This window comes from Cyanistes caeruleus, chromosome 1, assembly GCF_971803275.1.
Source record: "Cyanistes caeruleus chromosome 1, bCyaCae1.hap1.1, whole genome shotgun sequence".
Classification (NCBI taxonomy): domain Eukaryota; kingdom Metazoa; phylum Chordata; class Aves; order Passeriformes; family Paridae; genus Cyanistes; species Cyanistes caeruleus.
The window spans coordinates 43,282,414-43,306,505 of record NC_141701.1 but is presented as its reverse complement, the minus strand read 5'-3'; the positions used below and the strand labels follow the sequence as shown (position 1 = coordinate 43,306,505).

Below are 24,092 nucleotides of genomic sequence, written 5' to 3'. Positions count from 1 at the left end.
TTGCCAAAAAATCATGTGATTGCCAAAACTGACTGAGATATCAGTCATTCACAGAAAAAAATAATTGCAAGGTGTAGGTTGTAAGAGTACTACATGAATCACTTGTGTTAATTTTGGTAAGTAGTTTTAGTATTAAGTTTCAGTCCTTCATATCAGGTTCTAAATACCAGTACTTGTCCTGCAATCTTTGGTTTGTTGTGACAACTTGAGACTTACCATGAGCACGTTGTATTAATTTTGCTTGTAACTCCTCTGGAACACCTTCACAATTCCTTGAAATTCTATATAACTTGAGGTGATATTTCATCACATGTCTATCTTGTGCGTGAAGTTCATTCTGTAGGTTGAGATATGGTATTAGAATAGCATCCATATATTTGGAGTTCTGGAATCTCTTCCTAGATAGGAAGATACGTAATTTCTGTTAAATCAGACACCACAAGTAAACAGTTTTAATTTTTTTCTCTTGTAATTGCATATTTATAATCCATGCAGCAACTTCCATATAATCAACCAGATAAGCATCTAAAAAAGAGCAGATGAGATAAACTATCAGCTGCTCTGGTTTTGATTTGACTAAACTGTGTCATATAAAAATGAAAGTAATCTTGTGAGCCATCTGCAGACATTTCCTGCTCCTCTGAGGTTTACAGAACTGCCAGGAGGTGTGATCTATATGCAGTTGGAGTGCAATGCCTCAGAGGCAGGTTCTCTACTCTTCTGTTGTGTATGTACAAAGAAATGTTTTCCTTCCAACATTTTTATGGCATCTTGTAAACTGTTCATCGCTCAAAGACAACGGTCTTCTCATAGAAATTGTCCCTATGGATTTGGAAAAGGGTAGTTCCATATCCGTACTACAAGAAATGATGGCCAGCATGCCCAAGGGAAGTGCTGCCTGGAGGTAGTTTGGAAGGTGACTGCTGGGGAAGTTCTCTATGCTGGGTGTATCACTTCTCACATGTTGGGAGGGCAAAGTGGACCACAGCTTAGCTGCAACCACATTTATTAGATCAGCTGCAGTGCCATAAAAAAGAGTGTTTATCTGCCTGCTGGAGAGCTACAGAAGGGAGAAAAGGAAATAACCCTACATTTACAGTATCTGGCCATTCCTGGTCTGAGATAAAAATAATGACAATTGTGGTGAACTCTAAAGCCAGCAAAATAAATCCTTGGTATTTAAACAAAAAGCTTTCATTATTTGAAAATTTTCTATTGTGAGGTAGGTCTCAGGTAAGTTTAAGATTTTACAGTGCACTGTGCTTAATAGTTCTGCACATATTGCACAGTTAGAAAAAATGTACATAATTTAAGTGTACCTAAATAATTTACACCTTGATTTGAGAACTGAAAAATATGGTTGTGACTTTTTTTTTTGGGGGGGGGGAGGGGGGAGGGACAGGGGGAAGAGTGAGCTCTTCCACATATTACAATGACCTCTACCAATCTCAAAGAAGAGATGGCATCTTCAAGTAAAGAATACTCTGTGCATATGAGTTAGTATTTAGCAAAATTTAACTTTCACCCTCCCATACAAAGTATGGCCTGTAGGATATGGTTTTTTTCATCAGCTTCAGGAGACTCTCCAAATACAGTAACATCATCCTGATAATACCAGATTCTGAGCTTGTTATTATGATGTAGTAACATATTTCAAAAACTCAGGATGCTGATTTAGGACCATATGGTGTATGATTAAAAGAGAAAAGTTACATTAAGTGAAATAAATGCTGTGAAGCTCAAACTGCCTGGATATTTGGCAATAGGCATTCTTTAATCAATAGTATAAAACACCCTCTACAACTATGACACCAGTATTTGTAAATGGTTTACTGTCAGTTGGCAATCCCAATGGCTTTGGTTTCCACTAAGTCCACACAAACCCAAATTTTCTGCTTTGTTTTTTGTTACCACTGTGCTAATATTAATTAAGGAAATTCAGTGACTCCATTAGTATCTTCTGGGATATTTTTTTAATTATCTTGTAACTCAGCATCTCTTTTTCAATTGTAGAGAATATAATTTCCATTGTAGAAGTGGCACATTAGACTGAATTGTCATGCTGTGAATAAATCATTCTGCACACATATGGCATTTTCATGTACCAGCTGATACTACTTCTTTTGTAAGAGCTGAAACTGGAATTTGTATTGAAACAGTGTTTCATTGTATTGAAGCAATGCATATTTACATATATACAAACACTTGAATAAGAAGTGGAGCTTACAGATTTTTGCTTAACAGGAGTATTACTGTACACAAGAATAAAAATTGGCAGACATCAAAACTATTTTTTCTGTGCAGGAAACAAGAATAAGGTGGCTTCAGGTGGCTTACTAGATAATGTGAAGCCTAAAACTTCTATAGCAGTTCACGTAAATGCATTCACTGAGTACTGAAGCTCATAAATCAGCCTCAAATCTTATTTGAGTATCATTTGACCATTCTACGGATGCAAGAAAAAGTAACTGTATACAAATACATCCATAATAAAGAACTGATTCCATCCATGGTCAAAACAGTAACATCTGGTACCATAATATCACATAAATGTTAAAATTCATTACGTATTTTAATGCAACATCCCTCTGCAGTATTTGCAGGTTATTCAATAAGATTTGCAATATGCTGTAAATATTTACACATACACACAGATATATACACACTTATACATTTTATATATGTTGAGCTTTTAGCCCTAGTTCCAATGGTTGCAGTTTGAAGGCAGTTCACCATTTCTCAATTTTCTTATTGCCAATTCAGTTAGAGAAGCAACAGTTATAATCTCCAGTAGTGTCAGGTCCAATTCATGCAATAAATAGTAACTATTATCAATAGCAAATGCTTTCTTCCATAAGATGAACTTGACCTTTTTTTCTGTGCTTCTAGACTTACACATGATTTTTAACTCCCTTAAAGCAGAAGTGTACTGTTCTGTTGAGGCACTTGGTTTCTGTGTAAGCTGGCAAACTTTATTGGATTCAGCTACAACATTTATTGCGGAAAAAAAATCTATTTCAGGAGTACAGATTCCTTTTTTTTTATGTTTTTGTTTTATGTTTTTATGAAACATAGAGAGTACCCCCCAGCTCTCTGCTCTGCTGGGTACTCTCCAGTGGGTCCTCCACTACAGCAAACTGCACAACAGGTTTTCTTTCTCCAGCAAAGGCAGTGCCACTAATTGTCACTATATGATTTCTAACCATTTTCATGTGAACAGAAGTAACTTTCAAGGCCAAGTTGGAAGGGGCATAGAGCAACCTGGTCTAGTGGGAGATGTCCCTGCTCATGGCAGAGTGGCTGGAGTTAGATGATCTTTAAGGTTCCTTCCAATCCAAATCGTTCTTTGACTTAAGAGCATCTGGACTGTGTAGTAATGATGCAAAAAAATTAAATGACAGCATGACACTGGTCTTGCTTCTTTACCATTGTAATAGAAAGGATGCAGAACTAAAAAGATTATTCCAGGGATCCACAGAAGAAAGTCTAATCCTGACTGCAGCAGACAATATTAGAAACCAATCAAACCAACCAAAAAATCCATAGTCAGATTAGCTTTGGGGGTTCCCTGAACTTCTTTTCCCTACAAATGCCCTTTTCTGTCCAGCACCACCAGTACAACACCAGAGGTCTCATAACAGTTCATGTTATGTACGTGAAGATGCTACCCATGAAGAGGTGGGAACTAATGAAGAATATTTCTTTCTGTCTTCCAACGGCTGGTTATGATGGCAATGACCGATAAATGTCCCCACATTCTTTTTATTTTGTTGTATTTACAATACTGAAAACAATGAAGGTATTTCAAAGGCAGTTGTAATGAAGTACTCAACTACTACAGACTTAGGCTTTTAGCATGGGGGATGAGATGTGAATAAAACCTGCATGATTTGGAATACAAAGTCACTAAAGGTGAGGAAATACAAAGGTAAAAAGAAACTGAAGTAGGTCAGAGACATGAAAAGCTGAAAATGAAGTCAAACCACAAAACATAGAGAAATGATAGTAAAAGCAAGCATTTCCTTTCTAAATGTTACTAAGGTGACAAAGACAGCATTCAGTAAATAACAAAGGAATACGTACCTGTTTCAACAACTGTCTGATTGTAAAAATTTTTGCACAACCTCACTGTCAAACCTGAAACATTGCACTTGCAACATTTTTCTGAAGAACATTTCTGAGGCGTACTCAAATCCTCTGCTTAATGCTTTGTAGACTGGAATCAAAACTAAATGTAGAAGCAGCTGCTTTAATCGAATTTTGTTTTCCTCATATTTTTAATATTTTTATGTAAGTGGGAGTGAATCATGAAATCTGGAAAGGTGCTATCTTCCATGTGTTATTTCCTATTAAAATATGAGGCGGAAGAGCCAAAACACCAGACTATGTGAATGCTCGTTTAGAACGTTTGGGAGGTGCTCTCAGGTTCTTCTGTTTCCTTGGGGGGGTTGAAGGGTCATCGGTGCTGTCCTGGTCCTTTTCTTGATAAAACAGGCTAAGCATTGCGGTAGTTATTCTTTCCCCCCACTAAACTGTGTATTTTCGGAGAAATAAGGTTTAATGTTACCAAAGGAATAAGGCAAGGCGTAACACGGGTGCTGCTGAGAGGACAAAGGAGAGGGAGCAGGCACTGAATAGATGGATACAGAAAACCCCGAGTAATTTCTAACTCGTTTCAATCCAAGCAAAAAATATCTAATGTATTTCGATAATATTCCTAATACAGTTTAATAACTGAGCGAAGGGAGCAAACACGGGCGGGGGAGGGGGGAAACCCGCATAACAATATCCTGCAACTCAGGAAGGTGTGCCAAGTCCCTTCGCTCCGCATTTCGTGGGTATCTTAATCCTGGGTCATCCAATTAAAGAAAACCTCCTTCGGCGGTTTTACGAGCGCAGCACATCAACTCCCTTTGTTTACACCCTGGAACAAGATGTTCTTTCCTGTTCCGACAAGAAAAGGAGCTGAAACGCTAACGCGGGGTCCCTGCGCGCTGGCACCGGCCCGCCCGGGGCTGCCTTTGGCCCGGCATTCCCGCAGAGGGTCCGGCCGAAGCCAGGAGGGCACGGGCGGGCACCGCCGGGGCGGGGGACTGCCCCAGCCGTAAGTACGAGCTCTCACGCCGGGGGATGGCCGGGCGGTATGTCGGGCTGGTTTTACGGAACGCGGCGCGAAGCGGGCAGAGGGCGGAGAGGGAGGAGAAGGGGCCGCGGGGGCCGCCCTCGCCGCCACCTCCGACCGCCGCCGCCCCCGCCCCGGCAGCGCCCCCAGCGCCGCGTCCCCGGGGAGCCGGCGCGGAGCAGCACGGGAGTTGTAGTGCGGCGGCGCCGGCCGGCCCGCCATCCCGCTCCCCTCGCCGCCGCCCCCGGCCCGCGGCCCCGCTCTCGCGAGGCTTGGGGGGCGGACGCGCTCTGGGGCGGGGGGCGCCGCCGCCGCCGCCGCCGCCGCGGGGATGTTGGGCGCGGGCGCGGTTCCCCCGCGTGACGTCACAGCGCATTGTTGTGAGCGCGGCGGAGCATCCCTCAAGCTGTCACAGCTGTGCCGCCGCCGCGGGGAGCCTCTGCCCCCACCCTCCTCCTCCTCCTTCTCCTCCTCCTCCTCCGCCCCCGCCCCTCCCGCCCCGGGGGCTCCAGAGCTCGGTGTCACCGTATCATTGTCCGTGCGGAACCCCTCCGGGCCCCCCCCCCGCTCCCGGTCCGCCCTCCCCCCGCTCCCCCCCCCCGAACCACCTCAATGAGATGCAAACATGAAAGACAAGAGGAAGAAGAAGGACCGCACCTGGGCCGAGGCTGCCCGCCTGGTAGGTGCCGCGGTGGCAGCGGCAGCTTTGTGTGTGCGTGTGCGGGGTGAGCGCGTCCCGCCGCCGCCAGCCCGGCGCGCTGCCCGCCCGCCGCTTTGTTGCCGGCGGCCGGGGCCACTGTGGGGCGGGATGGGAGGGGGAGAGACAGAGAGAGAGCGAGAGCGTGTGAGCGAGTCTGGGGGAAAGAGTGTGCGAGGGGCTCCGAGTGCGGGGGAGACCGAGGGAGTGAGAGCCGGGGCGTGTGTGCGAGGGAGCGGGAAGGAGCGCGGGAGTGCCCGTGCGGGAGCGGCGGGAGGCTGCGGGTGCGTGTGCCCGGCTGAGCCGGGCTGGCGCTCCGGGCAGCCCGCGCCTCTGCCGCCCGTCCCCGCCTGCCTGGAGAGGAGAAATACCTACGTCCCTTCCGCGGTGTACGCGTGAGGAAATGCCTCTATTCTTTTCTTCTTTCTGCATGTGTATGTGTGTGTAATTACCCAGAGATCGTGTCTATCTCTGCAAAGTTCCTGCATCAGATATCCCGAGGAAATCCCTCCTTTTAATCTAGAGAAAAGTGAAATCGCCGGGATTTGCCTTTCCATCCCTTTAGTGGGGACAGGACAGGGGTGAGGGGCGTTAGAGACAACTCTGACCCGGGATTCAGCTTCACCCTCTCTACTTCCACCACGGAGCCCGGCAATGTCCAGCGCAGTGTAAGCCGCTTCTGGAAAGGCTCCGTGGCTCTGGAGACCCGGTCCATTCCCACTTCATTAAGAAACTGTCTCCCTTACCCTACTGTATCTGTTCTCATGATTCTGTATTACTGTTTGCTTAGTGTAACAGAGTACATTGTTGATGTTGTTTTCCCGTTTCGGAGTATGTCTGGGTTCTCTCTATTCGAGGAATTTTACAGCGAATAGTTACGCTCTGTACGGCACGTATGGTTGTACATGTCCGTTTGCGTGTCTTCTGCAAAGTTGGGTCTAGTTCAGCTCCAGCCGAGTGCGTAGAAAGATGACAAAGCTGGAAAGATAGGCTGCTGGCTACGTTGCTTTTTTGTATCTAAATGAACTTTATCTGTTATTCATCTCTGATACAGATTGAATTGTTTAAGTGACATGCCCTTACTAGTGTTGCATCTGTTTCTGGTAGTGGGTAATGCTGTCTTATTACTATTATTTGTTTAGTGTATTTGTGAAGCACTTTCCTTGTAAAAATGTTTTCACCTCATTATATGAATTCCTAGATAGGAAGTTCAGCCTCTCTCTCCTACGTAAATAATTATAAGGTATTAGACAGACACTACCTATAGATGTCTCTGTAAGCTGTATCGAGGTACTCTCGTAGGCTTGGGCAGTGCTAAATTATGATGTGGCTTGTTATACATCCCCCAACATTTTGTAATAATGCAGCATTAGTGAAGATGCTGTGATATGGTGTCGCTACTGTACTCTCTTATTTCTCGTGGTTGTAACAGAAGTTTTGCTGCAGTAAAATACTCACTCACCTTTGCCAAAGTAGTTTTGGCAGCAGATGTTGCTACAGTGCTTGTTTCTCCGTGCTCTAAACTGACAAACGTGCATTCAGAGGTGTATAAAATACATCAAATTGCTATCTTAACTTTAATCTTTCAAGCTGCTGCTACAGTTACCATTGTAAGCTGTATTTTGTTTGACAAATGTGCATAAAGGGATTTATTGTGTATTGAGTAAAATCGCTGTTCCCATGTGGTCTAATACATGGAAAAGTTTAAAGCCTCTGGAGAACAAAGGCTGAGCCACTGCTGTGGAGAAGGGCTAAGAGTCTTATTTTCGTGATGTCCTATTGCTTCACATTTCCCCAAAGAAGGGTAACGATTTGCTAAACTCAAGTAGCATGTAAGATGATACACTGCTGTGTATAAGTGATGGAGATACACAAGGTCCACAGTGTGGCTTTGTCCAGCCTCTTGGGGTTGCTAAGTTCTGCAGAGCTTGTCCCAAGTCTGTTATGTGAATGACATGTGCTGCTGCTCAGACCAATTACAGTCTTGCATTTGTCTTTGCTACTTGTATATAGTAATATGTTTGCAAAGCACAATGAAAGATTGAAGCCGAAATTGCCGCTCCTTACAGTGTTTTATGTTAGGACCCTGATGGTTCATTATGACTTTGTTTTCTTGTGATACATCAATAATGTATTACTGCAAGGTTTGATTAAATCAATTTCTTTCCACAGACGAGTAAACAATGAAGTGATTGATATCTACTCACAAAAAATGACTCATGACTTACCTAGATCAATATGTTGTAAAATTGTGTACTGCTGAATTATTTTTAGGAAAAAGAGGGTGAATTAATGCATCGGGCAACTGTGTGGATGTTTAAATTGTAGATTTTCTATAAACGCCCTTACATTGCAACAATATTGGACTTTCAAAGTGAAGTGCTAAAAAGTATGAAATGATACAGATAGCATTGCTGGCATTGCTTTATTGCTCCGTTGTTCATGTCCATACATTACAACGTACACTTTAAATTATGTACTTGCATGCCAGTTTCCCAACTATGTTAAGTTCACTCACTAGAGCTGCAGAATTTTAATTAAATTTTCTTTGTTTGTTGTGAGGTGCCGTACTTAATTTTTTGTACACCTTTTGAACAGTGCTGAAGCAGATTAGTATTTTGTGTTTCAATTGTACATACACAGCTATTATTAGCAGCACCCAGTAGCTTCCCAAATGCAAATGTTTCTATAGCTGCAACATGCCTATGAGGTTAAGTATTTTGACCTCTGCTTTACCCATGCAGAGTTGAGACATGGAAAGATTAAGTACCTTACTCAAAGCTGTTCAGGAAATCTGTGGGAGAGGTAGTTATGATACCAACAGCGTCTCTGTAGTAGTTCTGTTTCACAGTCGTAAAATCATCGTCCTTCTGTGGCTACACTTTTGCCTCATTCGTTCTCTGTTACTACTTCTCTCACAGTAATTATGACAGAAATTGATATGGTCCTGTCTCTGTATTCAGTCTATATTGAAACTCATAATGTACCATATAATAGTTATGGATATAAAGGAGCCCAAAAACTGGATTTGAGCCTGGAATTGTTTCACTGCACTCTGTTTCCCATATTCACAGTGAAAAAAGCAGAAGTACTTCAGAAAAATATATTACGGAATCTTAAAACACATTGTAATATGTAAGTGCTGAGGATCCAGACTAACTGTCAGTGTTGTATTTACTCATTTTCAGTATTTGATTAAGGGGTCTTTGAAAACCTCCCGCAATGCAGCGTTTTTTCAAGCTGTTCTCTTAATTTCTAAAACATAAGCAGGAAAGGTTTCCCATTATATTAATCTCTTACTGTAAATACCATGTATGTGATACAGGCAATAAAGCAGGAGCCACTGGCATGCCCTCTATCAGAACTTGCATTTTATGGAAGAAGTCTCCTGCAGAGAGTCAAATCTTTCTGTCTGTGACACACTGCTTTTTTCCTCATGCAAGTCTGCTTATCTTAGGGCAAGGCATAGCCCAGCTTACAAGCATTCCTGAGAAATGAACGCATGTGCAGGATCAATGGAATGGTGGCATACCACTAACAGTTCATGTTACAGAGCCCATTTTGTAGAACACACATTTTTATGGACAAAATTGCAACTTGTCTTTACAACCTGCCAAAGGGCATGTCTTTGATGTAGACCCGATATGTCAACTCACTTTGTACTTTGCAGCAGACTACAGCAGTGCTTATGTATGACCTGGGCATTATCTCCATGCCAGTTTTCTGCTTTTTGTGTCTGGTGGACTAAGATAGAACACTTAAAGGAATGAGAACAAAAGAAAACCTTTCAAGGAAGGAGGAGAAACATCCTGTCTTTCCTTTGTCTCTTAGTTGATCCTCATTTGATGTAGCCGTATTGTTGTTTTCTGATCGTACATGGAACTCATTAAAATTGTATAGAAAGGTTAAACACTTGAGTAGTTAAAGCAATTTGTAGTGATTCATTTCAGATGAAAAATCTTCTATCTATTTAGCTTCACAAGGACTCTCAAGCTATTGCTGAAAGTCCTGAAATAGTGAATTCTGCCTCTTAAAAAATTAATGTCATAAAACTCTGCATAAAAACTATTGAAATGAAAAATACCGAGAACAAAACATGCCCAAGGATACTCCGCCTCATAAGAACTGATGACAATTTTAAGTAGGCTGCAGTGATCTTTTATCATTTGACTTTTAGACATGATCCATTGTTATTTGTAGAACTTTGAACCAAAGGCCTGAACAGAATGAGTGGAGACTGGTCACTTTGGGAATGCAGAGCTCAGAAGCACCAGGCAGACCATCTGCCTTTGAAGGGTGATAGTTTATGGTAACATTTTAAAAATATTTTTTTTATTAATAGCTTGCCCTTATTATTGCCCTTTCCTGTAAGTGGTATTTTGAAATGTAGTTAAGTCTCTGCCACAAGCTGCCAATAAAGCAGAAGAAAATGCTAAGGATGAGAAGAGTAGCCCTTGGTTATTTGTGTGCTGGATCACCTCTCTAGTATTTTGCTTGTTCTTCTCCAAGTTTTGTTCTGAAAGAAAGGTTTTCTGGTATTACTGAAGACTTATGTACTTTACAGTTCTGTGGAGAGTCCTTGTGGTTCAGGAGACATGTGCATGTTGGGTGAGTAATATTCATATCTGAATTCATGTGTTCCTTGCAGTAGCCTCCTGACAGGATCCAGCTTTTAACTAAGAGCTGTTTGTTTCCTCTTGCAAACTTTAAGAAAATTATGCAAATTAATTAGGGAAACTGATGCTGGAAAAAAACATGAAAACCAACCATTGGAATTGTTAGCTTGCATGCTGCTGTTTAATGTGGCTGGCTGTCCAAAAGCTGATTGTTACTTCATCTGGTACGCTGAGATAGTGTAGTTGAAACAGATCATGTTGTGGGATGGAAGTATTTTTGTATTTCATCTTCATACTTGAAGACCACAAATGAAACAGAAAAGTAGAAGAGTAACTTCTGCATAGCTAGACCATTGATGATAATCTCTTTGACTTTTATGTTAAGTCTTTGATTTTCTTACTATAAACAACATTTAAAAGCATTGTGCTGAAGGAGCTTCGTATATCTTTAAAAAATGGAAAATTTGACATAACTTTGTTTTATGGTATTAAGGATTTCTTTGTTGTTGGCTTAACAGAGACCTGCTATTATTTCCATATTTGTTCTGAGTTAATTCTTTTTCAGACATGCAGAAACATTGTGGCTTGGGAAGTTTTGATGGCCTTTCCCTTTGATCCACAATCAATGCTGCTTTGAAGAGCTATATTTTAGTTTGGTTTGCTCCAGGGTTTCCTCCAGTTTGTTTTATTCAAAGTAATTTTTGCAGTTATTAGACAAGATTGAACCTGCACTTTTTCTTTCTTACCTTCTGTGGTTTTAGTTGTCAATATTTTATATTGTTAGTGTGAAATACCATTAATAAGTGTGGGTTTAGTATTTTTTTACTTTAAAAAATAAATTAATAAAAATCTACAAACAATGTTATCTATTTCAGCTCACCATTTCCATTTTTCTATGAGATTCTAACTCTTTATCTTGAGACAGCCCTTTAACCCTTAGCATTGCAAACCTTTAGGTAGGCAAGAACCTTACTCAGGAATGGGACCTGTTCTCAGTAATGTCACATTATTTCTGTAAAAGCAAGGTAAAATAGGAGAAAGCCCTAACAGGAGCCTAAATGTGAATAATGAGCCTCTATAGTGTGAAGGTATTCTCATGCCTTAAGGTATGATTTAATGTTCCCTGTTACTGTGAATATTTCCAGTGTTTTCTGGCTTACCCTTCTCTGTAGAAGGGACAATATTTTCCTGACATACTGGATTTTCAGTTGAAGTAACTGTTCTGTCTTTTCTTCATCCAGGAGTAGATTTGGTCAGTTGCATGTGCAACCACAGCACAATGGTGTCCACTAACCACACTCAAGACCCTACCGCCCCTCACAGCTAGGTAGCTTTGGATTTGCTAGCCCAGTTCACCAATTCCCTGTATCCAAATCATGCCATTGCAGCATCTTAGTCTGGACCTGGTGGCATGCTGTTCTTAAGATGGAAAGCCAAACTTCCTACACTTCCTGCTGGAGCTTCTTTTGTTCTTTATACTGTGATCAGCAAATTATGGTCACGCAGAGAATCATGTGCTGAGCTTGACCTCTTGACTTTGGACTAATAGTTTTTCTTTTGTTGGGCTTTCTTTTAGTTTTGTTTTTAATGCTGTAAGCTTCAAAGTATTCTCTATTTTGCTGGATTTGATGATTGTGGTCTTGGTATTCCCTGCAAATAGCAGTAACTAAATAGAGGCCTCCTTTTGTGCTGTCAAGACCTGGGAGAAGATGTGATTAGTAGAAATTATTTCATTATGGTTGCATGGGTTCCAGATGAAACTGAGCAAATCCTCCTTCTAAGGAACTTGCAGCCTGAAGAAACCAAGTATCTTAGCCTTCACTCTGGGTCAGCTTCCAATGCAAAGGCAGAACAAAAAGCAGCACATCCTGCTACAGGCCATTTGCTCATCCTGTGAGTTCAGCTAGTAAATCTGTGTGCTGCTCAAGCACAACAGATTGGTCATAAGTGGTTGATTTAATCACTTATCAACTTTGAATGACAATTACTGTCCCCTTCAAATTGTTGACATATTTGCCTTCTGAGTCTGCTCTCTTTTTTGAGAAGTCCTGCCAGACAGTTGCTGGAGTTCCTGTCCTGGGAGGAGGTCTACTTGCTGGGAATGTAAAATGGTGGAGAGGTACTACTGGTTACTTGCAGCTAATCTTGGTTTGAAAGGATGACCTACAACTTTCTGAGTGGTGATAGGGCTCTAGCACATATCAGGAGACAGATAAGCCATCTGGCAGTACATGCTGTCTTCCTGGAGCTTCTTTGATATCAGTACACTGATTGTCGCTGGGGATGGCATTTATTGTTGAAGGCATCTAGAGGTGCTCCACTAACTTTGGTTCAGTCAAGCTCTGGTGTTTCTGACATTGGAACAGGAACATCTGGGTGATCTGATGTTTTCATCTTTTAACTTAAGAGTTCAGCTCTCTATAACTCCTTGAGTTCAGCAGGACAAAATATGTGGGCCCTGGCATGTGACTTTCCTCAATATTTGAGGGCTTCAGTTTTTTTAACCTATGGGATCCAGCCTTTGGGTTCCAGCTTGTGATTTATGTGGCCTCTTGTACCTCAGGTGTCAAAGTTTTGCTTTGTAGTGTAGCACTGAGTTTTGTTGCTGTCTGACAGCATTTGCAGCAGCCACAGTTCAGTCTGCTGCTCTGGAACCATCAGACTCATTAGAGGATTGGACTACAGTTCTGTGTAGAAGATATTCCAGGTCACATCCTAGATTATTGTTCACAATTTTGGATCATCAGAAAGTAATTTATTTAGAAGGTATGTATTACATGCTGTGTTTGACACTTGTCCTCCTATGCATGGATAGGTCAAGACAAGCCTGTGATGAGAATCCCCTCACTGCTTGTAGTGGGTGAGCTCTGAGATCGTTATCCTGTGTGTGACAGTTCCATCATATAGAACATAGTCTGACTTACAGATGACATCATTTCCTAAACCTCTACAATGTCAGGAGTGTTCCTTGAGAGACAAGATCCTGAACTACTAGGTTATTTGCTTTGGAGACTAAGGCTATTTTCTTTTTTTGTGATTTTGCTTAGACCTTATAGACAGAATTAGGAATTTAATTAATCAGTCAGGGTTTATAATTGTTTTATTGTAGTTAGATTCCTGTGTAACTTGACATCTAGAGAGGGAAGAGAGCCTTAGCTGAAGTATATATCAAAGATTTGAAAGTCAAAAGTTGATTCCATTTCAGCTGCCTCTTAGTGGCCTTGAAGAACCTCCCTGACTGTGTAGTGGTTCACATATTTGGTGAGATGCCTTGTGAAATGGTTAGAGTCTAGTAAATCACAGTCAAATTCATGTCCCATATGAATTGTTCCTACTTTTGTGATTTCAACCTTCTTTTTATATAAGATGAGGCTATATCACTATTGTTGTGTTGCTAAAGTACTTAACTATTTTTTGTTAAGTGATACCATCTGGTTTGATTATTTCTTTTTCTGTCCCATAAATTGAAACTGACTGTCTTCTGATACCTATTTTTAGATAAATGTTAATTCTTTTTATGCCTCAAAATTCCCAGTTATCCATCACCTGCTGTCATTGCTATATTAGTAAAGCATGTGACATTTCATGTCACTATGCCTACCTGCCAATATTACCTAGCAAGGGTAATGGGAAATTGCCCATAGCCTGCTGTCATTGTTCTGGACCAAGATTCTGGCAGCTATCTCAAAATCATTACATTCTCTGATCATGTTAGCTTCTTTAATCTCATTTGGCTTTTTTGTCATTTAGAAATTCTAAACTGGTAAGACCAATGAGAACCTTTTTGGAACTTGGTGTTTCAATTGAGAAAAGCATCATAATTAGAGCATTACTTTGATAATCATAGAAAGTGGAGTTAGAAAGCACCTCAAGGTCACCTTGTCTGTTTACACTTGAAAAGAAATCCTACAATTCAAGTTAGTTTTAGTTTTGTAAAATCAATAAAATTACTAACTTTTATTACTGATAGGAACTATGACTTGTCTGGCCTTTGTCAGAATCTGCTCTTATAGTGAAAATTTAGTCTGATTTAAAAAATGGGAGACTGAAGAAAATAAATTATTAGGAAAAGTTGTCCAATGAGCATGATTTAGAATTTAGATGCATTGTGGTTTTTTTCTGACAGTGACTAGACAGAAAGCATCAATTTTCTAGTACAGATTGAGAATTCTGTATCCAGTTAATTCATATTCTCTGGGGTTTTTTTGAGGCGTTTTGGGCTTAGTCTCTTGATTTTTTTGTTGAGAGTTTGATGCAGCGATGCTGCAGCAGGTTTGTACATAGAGCAGTAGTGCTTAATGCATTCTAATCTATTCCATAATTTGCTTCATTCATAATGCAGATTTTTGAGACATTTTGCAACTACACGTCTTCTGCTTTAAAAATTAAAATGTAGAATAATGTAGTGAGGCTCATCATCTAGATGTGGAATAAGCTCGGAATTCACTGTGGAAGAAATCTTCAAATAATTTACTATGAAAGAGATGTTAATACCTTTTTGTTACGGGTTTCAGGATGACCCTGGTATAGGTATGCACCTTCCTGAAGATGCCCTGCTGGGCAACAGCTAAGGTGCTTTTTGCTAGAAATCCCAGGAGGAAATATTTGGTGGGAGGGAAGAATAAAGATTAAATGTTTTGATGCTGTCCTTTGAATTCCTGACTTGCAGTCCTAATCATATATATTTGTAGATTTTCAGGTGTTGGGTTACAGGCCTTATGAAACTGACTGGGAGAATCACAGAAATGAGACTGCATGTCTGGACATTTGATCTGCCCATAATAAGCTTCAGCATCCTTTGCGTAGACAATTATCAATAGCAAGAAATCGATGCTGCTCCCAGCTCTCGGGTTGGTCCAGTTTTGTGGTTGTTTCATCTTGCAGTCAGATTCTTCATGCTAAAATCCTGTTCCTCCAGTCAGTGTTCAGGGATCAGCTGGCTCAGTGCCAACTTCCCCCATTGCTTTTGGAATGAGAGCTACCCATCTGAGTGGAATGTCAGGGATAACCAACCCTATGACTTTGTCTTGGACTGATGTCCCTTGTCTTTAGAAGAAGTCTGTTACTGAAATCTGTGGTTTTTAGAGCATGGGATTGGCTCCCAAGGAGCAAACACTGAAAGAAAATGAAATTAATGCTTGGAGCCATCTTGAATGCTGCATTTGTCTTATGAGAAAGGATCTTTACTGCTCTTTGTAATAACAGTGTTCAAATGACAGTGAACCCCACTAAGTGGTTGTGATGTTAAAACATGCTCTGGCTCGGATTTGTAGAAGCACTTTTAAAGTAGATGTCTGTGGCTTCGGGAGGTAGATTTGGAGATTTTTATCAGTCTGTCTGTGCAAGTTAGTGCATGCCTTTGATACATGTACCAGTGACAATTGTTGCATTTATTAGGTTCCTCCACAGGAGCTTCTCTTTACCTGGGCTACTGATCAGCCCACTGCAGCAAATGTTTGATGTACACCACAACCATCGCGGGCTGTTAATTTGGCCTCCCGTCCCAGCAGCATCAGCACTTGAGGAGGAGGCTTCAGAACTCTCATCTGGCTTTCTGGGGAGTTTTCCTGTGAAAGGGAGTACAAATATGGGCAAAGCGTGATCAAACACTTGCATGGCTGACTGAAGGATGCAGGATATGATGCAAGAAAGTAACAATAATATGAGTGAGCAGAGTGAAATGCTTTGAGAATAAAGTCAGTGTCTGCAGCAATTTTAGCCATTGAGTTTCCTGAACTCCAGAAAGGTAGTCTTTCAGGTGGTCTGTGAACTACATGGTGAAAAATTCAATAAAAGATGGGGAACTATAAAAAACTTGGAGTAATGGAATCAAAACAGTTGATCAAAAATGTTTTGTATGGATTTTGAAAGTTAGATCAGAAAAGTGTTGTCTTACTGACTTCTAATCTGTTTAATAAAATCAACCAACAAAAACCCAATCTAAGATACCTTAGTAAAAATAAATACAGTAGTAATAAAAATAATATTTTTCTTCAGGGACCTGTTTTGTTTGGGTTTTTGGTTTTTTTTTTTTTTATTATTTTTTTAGGTTTTTTTGTAGATTAATATTTAATTAAATAATAACTATTTTGCATAATGGAACATTTCTGTCTCCAGCAATTCATAGGGTTAGCTACTTTGTTTGGAAATACTGTTTGACACATTATCAAACCTTTCTAATCATATAAGAAAAGGTTGCCTGGAGAAATTGGGAATGCCCAGTCCCTGGAACTGTTCAGTGCCAGGTTGGATGGGACTTTGAACAATGTGGTCTAGTAAAAGGTGTCCCTAACCAAGGCAGGGGTGTTGAAGCCAGATGATCTCTAAAATCCCTGCCAATCCAAACCATTCTATCTAGAATTTTATAATTCTCAGAATCTGTAACACTTCTATTAAATAAAAAAATAACATGAAAATAACATCTCTGTCATTAGTCAATTTTAACTGTCCTTGATGAGGACAGACTCAGTTTCATAGTGTAATTTTCTTGTGTTAGATAATTTTATTAGTGTCTGAGCAGTTGGAAAATGTTTCAAGCTATTTAAAGTAATGTTAAATAGAGTGAAATAATGCTCCTGTCTTTATTTTGAGCCAGATCCACAAAAGTGGCAGCTTGGATAAGTGTGTCTGGTATATATGCATGGTGCTTGGGAAATGCTTCTGAAAGAGCTGCAAAGAGAATAAAAGGTTTAAGAAAATTTAAAAAACACTGCACCTGTTCACTGTTATCTGCATTATTGGAGCTGTTATGACAAGAAGCTTCATGTGTGAGTTCAAGTGTTGTTAAATGTTGAAGTTAATTTTATAGAAAGATATGCGTATGGAGGAAGAGGGAGGGGATCTGGGAAAAGCATTCTGAAAATTAATATTCTGAAAAAAAAAAGAGGTTTTAAATGTCCCATACATACATAATAATAGTTATGAAGCTTATTACTTTTAGCACTTGCATACATTTTCAGGGATTAGTAGGAGAAAATGAAACTGGGTTTATGTATGTTGGCATGTCATGTGGTGAAAAGAGTGTGTGCCTGGGTGATAGTGGTGTAATCCTGGGGAGAAAAACGAAGGTTCTGCTTTGGGGAGCAGTGGAGAAAATGTAGGTGTTCTTGTACCAATGAGAAGTAGAATGGCAAAGATAGTTAAGGAAGTGAAAAAAATTAGGAAAAAGCCCCACTTTCTCAACTCAGTGATAAAATCACATATAATTTGTTTACTTACTAATTTTTCCACCATTTCATTTAATTATATCATCAGCTAAAGTCCCCAAATTTTCATCTTTAAAATTTGAATTTTTCTCAGACTTTAAGAGTAAAAGAATTTCAATGAAACACCAAGATTAAAAAAAAAATAAAAAAATAATAGTCTGTCTTCTACTCTTTATCTAACACAGGGCCTTTGTCTTGGAAATAAAATACTATTTTTACATGATGTTACATTCAGTTTATTTTTAGAAGAAGTTGTACTATGGTCTATCTTGGCTAAACGAATGTTGTTGAAATTACAAGTAATGCCCTTGAAATAACTGAAAAAGAAAACCAGTTTGTCATCTGAAATATTTTCTCATTCATTTGGTAGTAAGATCTCCTATTAGAATTTTCAGAATTGGTTTGAAATTACCTTGCCCATATTATTACCAGAGCAATAAAATAAAACCATTGGAGAAATTCTCCTAGAATCTCCCACTGGAGACTCTATCTAGGTCCAAGGCCATCTTGGGCACAGCAATCGTGATATGATGGAGTTTTCATTTCTCTGCAACGTAAGGAAAGGGTTCAGTAAAACTATCTTGGACTTCTGGAGGGTGGACTTCAGCCTGCCCAGTACAGTGGTTCAGAGATTGTCTTGGAAAACAGTCCTTAAAAACAAAGGAGTCCAAGAGGGCTGGATATGTGCTTAAGAAGGAAATCTTATAGGCACAAGAGCCAGCTATCTCTAGGTGTCAAACAGTGAGCCGTCAGAGAAGACTGGCCTGGCTGAATGGGGAGCTTTCACTGGAACTTGGGGAGAAAAAAAGAAAATAAAATATGACCTTGGGAAATAGGGGCAGACAACTCAAGAACATTATGAGGATATCATCAGGTCTTGTAGAGAGAAAACTGGATTGGTGAAAGCTCAGTTAAGACTCCATGTGGTCACTGCTGTGAATGATAATACAAAGTGTTTTTATAAATACATTAGCAACAAAAAGAGGGCCAAGGAAGATCTCCATTCTTTATTGGATGTGGAGGGGTATGTTGTAACCAAAGATGAAGAAAAAGCTGAGGTACCTGATGCCTTCTTTGCCTGGGTCTTCCACAGAAAGACTCAATATCCTCAAGGCAGGGTAGGCAGGGGCAGGGAGCAGAATGGACCCCTGTAATCCAGGAGGGAGCAGTGTCACTGGACACCCACAGATCTGTGGGGCCAGGGGCGATCCACACCAGGCTACTGAGGGAGCCAGAGGAAGAGCCAGGCCACTCTCCAGCATTTATCACTAGTCCTGCTTAACCAGGAGGGACCCAGAGAGACTGGCCAGTGTGATGTCCACCCGCAAGAAGGGTTGGAAGGAGGATCTGGGGAACTGCAGGCCTGTCAGCCTGACCTCAGTGTCTGGGATGGCACCATCTTATAGCACACACAGGACAACTGAGGATCAGGCCCAGACAGAGCAGGTTTAGCCTGGATCAGCAGTAGTGTGGCCAGCAGGATCAGGATTGTGCTCCTGTACTCAGCATTAGTGAGGTCACGCCTTGAATATTGTGTGCAGTTGTGGTCCCCTCACTACAAGAAGGACATTGAGGGGCTGGAAAGTGTCCAGAGAAAGGCAGCGGAGCTGGGGAAGGGTCTGGAGCACCAGTCTGATGAACAGCAGCTGTGGGAGCTGGGGATGTTTATCCTGGAGAAAAGGAGGCTCAGGGGAGACCTTCTTCTTTACAACCACCTGAAAGGAGGCTGTAACCACCCTGTATGTGGGGGATGGTCTCCCAGGACACCAGCAACAGGACAAGAGAAAATGGCCTCATGCTGCACCAGGGTTGGACAGTGGGAAGAAATTTTTCACTGAAATGTGTTTAAGCATCAGAACAGACTGCCCAGGAAAGTGGTGGAGTCACCACCCCTAGAAGTATTAAAAAAATTCCTGGATGTGGCACTCAGTGCTGTGGTCTGATTGACAAAGTGGTGTTTGTTCAAAGGTTGTACTCAATGATCTTGGAGGTGTTTTCCAACTTAAATGATTCTGTAATTCTGATTGTTTCAAAGGTAGAATATGAAGTCAGTAGTTACACCAGAAACCCAAGCTGAGGCACTGTAATTTTTCCCTACAGCTAAAACAGATGATTCTTCTATACAGCTAAAATGTATTATTGTCAACTTCTAAAACATTAAATATAAAATTATGTGCCTAAACCCCATAGACATTGAATTTATTCGCCAGTAGCATTTCCTAGAGCTGACAATTTTTAGTCTTACATTTGCTGATGAAATGAGACTTAGGGAAAACTCAGGTCTTCATGTGTATCTATGTTGTTTTTCATAGAAAAAACAAAGAACCCATGATAGAATATACTGTTTAACAGCCATGGTTTACTCTCTCTTTGTTTGCTTTTCTTGGGTTATGGTTACCATCCTGTAAGGTAACAGTTCATCTGTTCAGTGTATAGTCAGGGGTCTTAGGATAAGAAATGCACAATGATGTTAGGGACCCCTAAAAATAGAAGCTTGTCTTGAACAGGAAGCCCTGCTTTATGAGAAGTCTCTGCATTTATATTCCCTTTTAAAATCCTCTGTGGTTCCCCTCTGTTGACTTTGTTGTGATTTTGGCATTTAGTGGTGGTAGTTGCCTGATGTGTGTGGCTGATGGCTATTTCATATTGTCACCTGGTCAGTCCAGTCCAGCTTGACTTGGAGGGGTCAGCCAGACTTGCAGCTTGAAATAATTCCTTTAGGCAGAGTCAGGAGTTTGGAAGCTTCACAACAATTGCAGATTATACCGAACAGTTTCAGGTTGTACCCCCATGGGGAAAGACATGTTCTGTATTTTGTTTCGAGATCTGATTGCAAACTGTTGGTTTAACAATCAGCATTTTGCCTCTTCATGAACTCCAGCCCTTGAATTCACTGTTCACTTTTCTCCCTTATAGACTGGAGGTCCTATTGAATTTATTCACCTGTGCCAAGTGATTGCTCCTATTGGTTTTAATCTCTAAGGAAAATCAGCATCCAGCTGGTAGACAGTTGTACTGATGAGGACCCATTGATTTTTCTCTCCTATCCACTTACCATCAATAAGAAATGTCCTTAGCTTTCACAATACTTTTTCCCTGCCATAATGTTGCCCTGTTACCTGACTGTCAAGACTGGTCTCAGTTGCTGTTCAGGTTGAATGTGGATGTGATTAACAGCCTGATAAAAATGTTTAAGTCAATATTTGAGAAGCCTAGATAAAGATAACACTTTATCATGAGAGCTTTTTAATAATGTGTTCTGTTTGATGTACACCAATGGTAAGGAATTGCTGTTTTTAACAAAAAACTTTTTTATCAAGGGATTTCTTAATTAAGCAGTATTCAGAAAAGGAGATTTAAGAAATTCGGAATGTTCATGTTCTGATTTGGGGAAAAATAATTCTTCCATTTTTAATAGAACTTTTGCTTATCATGTTGGTGGTTTTTTGGTTTGGTTTGTTGTTTTGTTATTCTTTTTAACTACATTATTATTTGAAGTATTTTCTTCCATAAGAAGAAGTGAGCAGCATGTAAACAAAACATTCTGTGTGCATTTCTCCAGAGTGATAAGCTTTTGAAAAATTATTACTTTCAGTTTAGGATGGTCAGATTCTTTTACAAGGTTCTTGGGAAGAGGTGAGCACATAACTTCTCAGATCTTGAGGAAAGCTGTTTATACATCTTATTCAAGCTTAGATACAGAGCCATTATATACTCTTAATAATCTGCCTGTGTTGTGACAAATGTTTCTTGGTAATAGTTGTTAAAGAGTGTGTTTTTTAAACCTTTAAACAGATGCTATGAAAAATTGATATAAACCAGCACTATGGACTTCAGTTTTACAGTAAATGATGTGTTTAAGAGGATGAGTGTGGGTGGACTTAGGTGATGAGTTGGGGGAAGGGACTGTGTGGAAACACTGCTTAGAAGGACTGAACAAATAAATGACACAAAGTGGATATGAGTTAGTGAGCTGCAAAATATTCTACTATTTTTGAAAATCTTAGATGACTAATTGTCACCCATGCCATATGTAAGTAATGTGGGCTTCCAAACTTGTGGCAATTAAAACTGCTTAGCATCCCACTCCAGCCCTGTATTATATTCTGTGTACAAGTCAGTACTGAAGACTAATCTCTTATGACATTAATCGTCTCACGAGGAGAGACGGAATAAATCACAGTAGCCCTTCCTCTCTTCACTCATGAAGATAAATGCCATAACACGATGGCTGATCTTCGTTATGACACTAACCATTATATATTTAACAGAGATAGCAAAATCTCACTGACAGCTAACAAAAGAATTCTCTCTTTATACATTCTTTGAGAAGGCTGTATTTCTTTAGTTCAAAAACATGACCTATCATATCTATTCTCAGAGCAATTTAAGCAGTAGATCTGGATTGTGCCAGTGAACTGTGCTCTGTACATAATGATGTCATGATTCAGACTAATAAAACCTGATGTGAAATAATTGTGCAGGCTTTGGAAGGAAAAAAAAGGTGCATGGCATGCAAAGACTCTTAACTGCTCTTTCCTATTTTCTACTCAGACAAGAAAGAATACTCTTCTGTTTAAAACAAACAACATCTCTCCCACCCCCCCCCAAAACCAAGCCATTTGGATCAAAATTTTTCATATTGTGGAAATTTTGGTTTTCCATTTAACCTCAGTACTTAAACAAGTGGACTCAGGGAACTTAACTGAAAGTGGATTTCTATTGTATCTGTGATTGCAAGGGACTTCTATTTCTTTCAGCTTTTTCACCTGCTGTACATCTCTCAGGAATTTAATTCTGTGTTTTCCATGCATTAGACACATTGTAGTCTGTCTTTCTGGCTTACAATTATTAAGAAGGATTCTTAGTTATGTTCTGCATGTCCATTTGCTTATTATTTGGAAGGGTGTATCATCCTATGAGTGAGGAACAGTCCAGACAAATGAGTTGTGAAATTTATGGACTTCCCTTCTGAGGATAGGAGGATCAGTGTGACTTATCCTGGTTGTTCACCAAAGCATCAAAATATGCTGTAAATTTCATGAGCTAGTTTCTTGCCTTCTATCCCACACAATTAAAATGGAAGTATAATTTTTATGGTTTTATGTTTGCTGTCATTAGACATTTTATAAACAAATATATTCATATGGCATCAATGGAATCAATATCAGTTGCAGCATTAAACTTCTCCTTTTAGTGAGTCAATTTTACCAGGATGAAATGTTTAAAATGGTCAAAACTAATATGTAAGAATATTTATGTAGAATGCATAGTTTAAGATATTTGTTTTCTATTTTATCTTTTTTTTTTTTTTTTCTGTTTTCTTTTTCGCCTTCTAGAAGTCTTAGGTCTGTATCTTTAGGACACTGTCTAACAAGATAAGCTCTGATAGTAAAGCAAAGGCAAGAAAATCAGCACAACTGTCACCTCCTGTTAAATTTGGTGCATTCAGAGAGTAGCCAGTAGGAATTTTATTTCTCACATTAAAAGTAACCCTTACATATTACATTTGCCTGAGGAAAATACAGTGATGAAAGCTTTTGAAACAAACATATATTCATTCTGTCTGATGATTTTTCTGTAAAGTTTTCTCTTTGTAATTATTTCTTTCATCCTACTTATGCTGAAGCATAAGTTATAAAGAAAACCTTTCATTGCCTCAGAAAAAAAAAAATCTGTATCATCTTCCAGTAGAGAAAACAGCATACATTGAAACAAATACGTTTAAGGTTTGGTGTTTTTTAGTTTTTTAGTGTTTTTTGTTGTTCTTTTAATAGCGATGAATGTATTCACACTAATAGTAGTTCTTTCCTCTGTTAGCTGTAATGTTAAGGAAGCTGACAGGGCACTGGTATCCATTCAGCTCCATTAGTTCCAGTCACCTAAGCAAGGTCTCTCTTTTCTTTTGTACCAAATAGGTGCCAAAGGAGAATTTTATCCCTGCCACAACTAGAGGCATTTCAGGAAAATGGCCTGTGTGATCCCTGAATGAGTACAGATTTCAGTAATGCTTTTGGATGGCAGAGTTTTTTTTTACTCCTTGTCTCTTCTCTGAAATAATGATTTGTAGTTTTAAAAGCTTTTAGCCAAGTTTTCCAGCTGTGCCAGAGCTGGTGAAACTTCTACTCTAAACTAAGTAGGCAAGAGAATGTGGTCCACAAGCCAGAGGAGGTCTGCATCACAATTTGTCCTGCCAGCACCAAAGAGCTACAGTGTTCAGCCAGCAAGGTACCAATGCTGATTACTACCTATGCACTTGTGTGCCTGTGTTCAGGTTTTGGGGAAGCCATGGCATGAGCTGCATCTGTATGAATGCACTCATGTTTGAGGAGGTAGGGGACACAGGAATTTCCTGTAGGCTTGTACTGTGGTAAGGATTAGGGAAGAAAGGTATTTGGGTAGGGATGTGGGAAGGTGGAAGGTATACAAGTTAGGGTTATTGCAAGACCTCA

The 24,092-nt window shown here is 40.1% G+C and overlaps 1 protein-coding gene across 3 annotated transcripts in view; it reads left to right on the top strand.

The window, feature by feature from the left end:
* Nucleotides 1–2,582: 2,582 nt before the first annotated feature.
* ASXL3 (ASXL transcriptional regulator 3) overlaps nt 2,583–24,092 on the top strand; it is a 127,886-nt gene continuing 106,376 nt past the window's right edge. Inside the window, exon 1 of one of the 3 annotated variants that reach the window (XM_086889270.1) lies at nt 2,583–5,104. In XM_086889270.1, the coding sequence (XP_086745396.1) occupies nt 4,935–5,104 (170 nt within the window). In that variant the 5' untranslated portion in view covers nt 2,583–4,934. Of the gene's footprint in view, nt 5,105–5,407; nt 5,802–24,092 lie in introns of those variants that run through there. The other 2 variants (XM_086889244.1, XM_086889250.1) reach the window with 2 other exon arrangements.